Below are 2,785 nucleotides of genomic sequence, written 5' to 3'. Positions count from 1 at the left end.
TCCTAAGATTCTATCCAGGAGAGCACATTACACTTAATTCTTGTATCCTTAGGCACCTCTTGATTGTGATAGTTCTCAGACTTTGTTTTTGATGACACTGGCAGTCCTAAGGAGTATTAGTCAGATATTTTGTACAGACCCCATCAATTTGGTTTTATTTGATGTTTTTCTCATGGTTATATTAGTGTTATGGGTTTGGGAGATGAGGACCACAGAAGTGAAGTACCATTGTCAGTCATCACATCATACCAAAAGTACATACTATCAAAATGACTTAACCATTGCTGATATTAACCTTGGTCATTTGTCTTAGGTAGCATTTGTCAGGTTTTCCACTTTTTTCCCCCTTGTCACACTGTATTCTTTAGAAGGGGTCCAATACACTATGTTGAGCCCACATTTAAGGAGTAGGCAGGTACGCTCTACACTTCATTGAGAGTGCAGTTTCTACCTAAGTTATTTGGAATTCTTCTGAGAGGAAGATTTTCTGTTCTCTTCCATTTATTTCATTATTCAATTATTTATTTATATTAGTATAATAGGTATTGATTTTATGCTTTTGGTTATAATCTAATGTTATGTTGTTTCTTTTGTTGCTCAAATTGTCCCATCCTTAGTCACCCGGGTCTCTTTCATTTGGCTCCTGTGTCCCTTTAACATACCCTTATCATTGTGGGTTTTGTTGTTGTTGTTGTTGAGTGCTTCCTTTCTGTTGCTACGAGATGCTTCAGGCTCATCTGGTACCTTTTCTGTTTCAGCCTTCAAATCTACCTGTTCTCTGCTCTCTGAGCTGTTGTAAACCTTTTTGCAACATTCTTTTCAGAGCTGCTTTTACTTCCTTGTTCTTCAAGCTGTAGACAAGGGGATTCACTAGAGGAGTGACCACACTGTACTGTATGGAAAAAATTAACTCCAGTGGGGAACTTAAGGTTGGCATGAGATAGCGAAGAAAAGCAGATCCATAGAAGAAACTCACTGCAGTGAGGTGGGAGGAGCAGGTGGAGAAGGCCTTGCTTCTGCCTGAGGTGGAGGTGATGCTCAGGATGGTGGAGATAATACGGGTGTAAGAGAAGAAGACCAGGAGTAAGGTTCCAGAGGCATGAATGATGGCAGAGCACACCAGGACTGCAAAGTTGGTGGAGATATCAGAGCAAGACAGAGAGAATAGAGATGGCAGTTCACAGCTGAAGTGAGGTATGACATGAGCCTCACAGAAGTCCAAATTGCAAGCCATGAGGGTGTTAATGAGAGCATCCAGAAAGCCCAGTCCCCATGAGACCCATACCAGACCCCCACACAACTGTTTACTCATCACCTGGTCATAGAGCAGGGGGTAGCAGATGGCAGTATAGCGGTCATAGGCCATGGCAGAGAGCACAAAAGTTTCAGTCCCTGCGATGGAAAACACAAAAAATGCCTGAGTGAGGCAGCTTTCTATGGATACTGATTTCTTCTGAGACAGGAGATTCTCCAGCATCTTGGGCACAGTGACTGAAGTTAAACAAAGATCCAGGAAGGAGAGGTGACTCAAGAAGAAGTACATGGGGGTGTGGAGATGGGAATCAGTCATAATCGCCATCATCATCATCAGGTTCCCCATGATGGTCAGGAGGTAAATTTCCAGGAAAAATGCAAAGAGGAGAATTTGGGTGTGAGGGTCAGCAGATAGCCCAAGGAGGATGAATTCTGTGATGGTGCTGTGGTTTCCTAAGACCATGATGGAAGATGTTCCACTGGAATGAAAGCATAAAGAAGCATGAAATATTCACCTTCTTTTTGTGCCACCTCAGAATCTCTACTTTATTCCATGTATGCACATCTTCAGTGTGCTCATCTTTTATACAGATTTTTAAAACATCTACTCTCCCTCCCTCCCAGGATTCTTCCCTCACTTGATTGCAAACCTCACAGGTCCCGAACTCTGAACCAGACTATTAGTACTCTTGTGGCTCCTCTCCCACAAATAACTCTGGAGACCTTCATATAATTTTTCAGTTTAGTCTATGACTGAATGGTTCCATCTCCTTGAACTGTCCTTTGATGGTAACCCACAATACTACTGGTCAAACTATATCCAATACACTTCTTGGAGAAGTGATTCTAATCGTCTCTGGTTTCTTGACTCACACAGTGTTTCACTCTCCATTCAAAAGCTTGTAAGAGTTCGATATTACTTTATAATATCATGCTATATTTATTATATTTCTACCATTCATGTGTCTCTCTCTAGTGTATTTGGTTATTTAATTCCAAGGACAGTTTCAAAATGTACGTGTGTGTGAGTATATGCATGTGGTAGGAAATGGGGTTAAGAAAGGAGATTGCTAGGAGTGCCTGAGTGGCTCAGTTGGTTGAACATCTGACTCCTCATTTTGGCTCAGGTCATGATCTCATTGTTAGTGAGTTCTAGCCCGGCACCGGGCTCTGTGCTGACAGCTCAAAGCCTGCTTGGGATTCTCTCTCTCCCTCTCTCTTCACCCCTCCCCTGCTCATGCTCCCTTTCTCTCTCTCAAAAATAAATAAACATTAAAAAAAAAAAAAGAAAGGAGATTTCTAATCTATATTTTTAAAATTAACCCTCCCCACCCCAAAAATTCAGATTCATAGGACTTGTTCAGTTCCTCAGTTTGAACAGTCAGGATTTGCATCTCCTCTATATAAGCCTATGACCAGAACTTTTAATTCTACAGTGCTCCTGAATAATTATAAACTTATCTGGTTGGCATTTAAAGATTACTCAATTTTTGAAGTAATTTCTCTACTAGCAGAGAACCTGTTTTATTTG

The 2,785-nt window shown here is 41.2% G+C and overlaps 1 protein-coding gene across 1 annotated transcript; it reads right to left on the bottom strand.

The window, feature by feature from the left end:
- Window positions 1-691: 691 nt before the first annotated feature.
- On the bottom strand, window positions 692-1,717 carry LOC123591009 (olfactory receptor 8S1-like). Its single transcript, XM_045464703.1, has one exon. It carries the CDS (start codon window positions 1,715-1,717, stop codon window positions 755-757), a length of 963 nt encoding a protein of 320 aa, XP_045320659.1. The 3' UTR covers window positions 692-754.
- Between the last annotated feature and the right edge of the window lie 1,068 nt (window positions 1,718-2,785).

Source organism: Leopardus geoffroyi, chromosome B4 (assembly GCF_018350155.1).
Source record: "Leopardus geoffroyi isolate Oge1 chromosome B4, O.geoffroyi_Oge1_pat1.0, whole genome shotgun sequence".
NCBI lineage: Eukaryota > Metazoa > Chordata > Mammalia > Carnivora > Felidae > Leopardus > Leopardus geoffroyi.
This window is presented reverse-complemented; position numbering and strand designations above follow the sequence as displayed.

Bases quoted from the DNA above. Each gene is read 5' to 3' on its own strand.
- LOC123591009 (XM_045464703.1), bottom strand. From the start codon at position 1,717: ATGGTCTTAGGAAACCACAGCACCATCACAGAATTCATCCTCCTTGGG.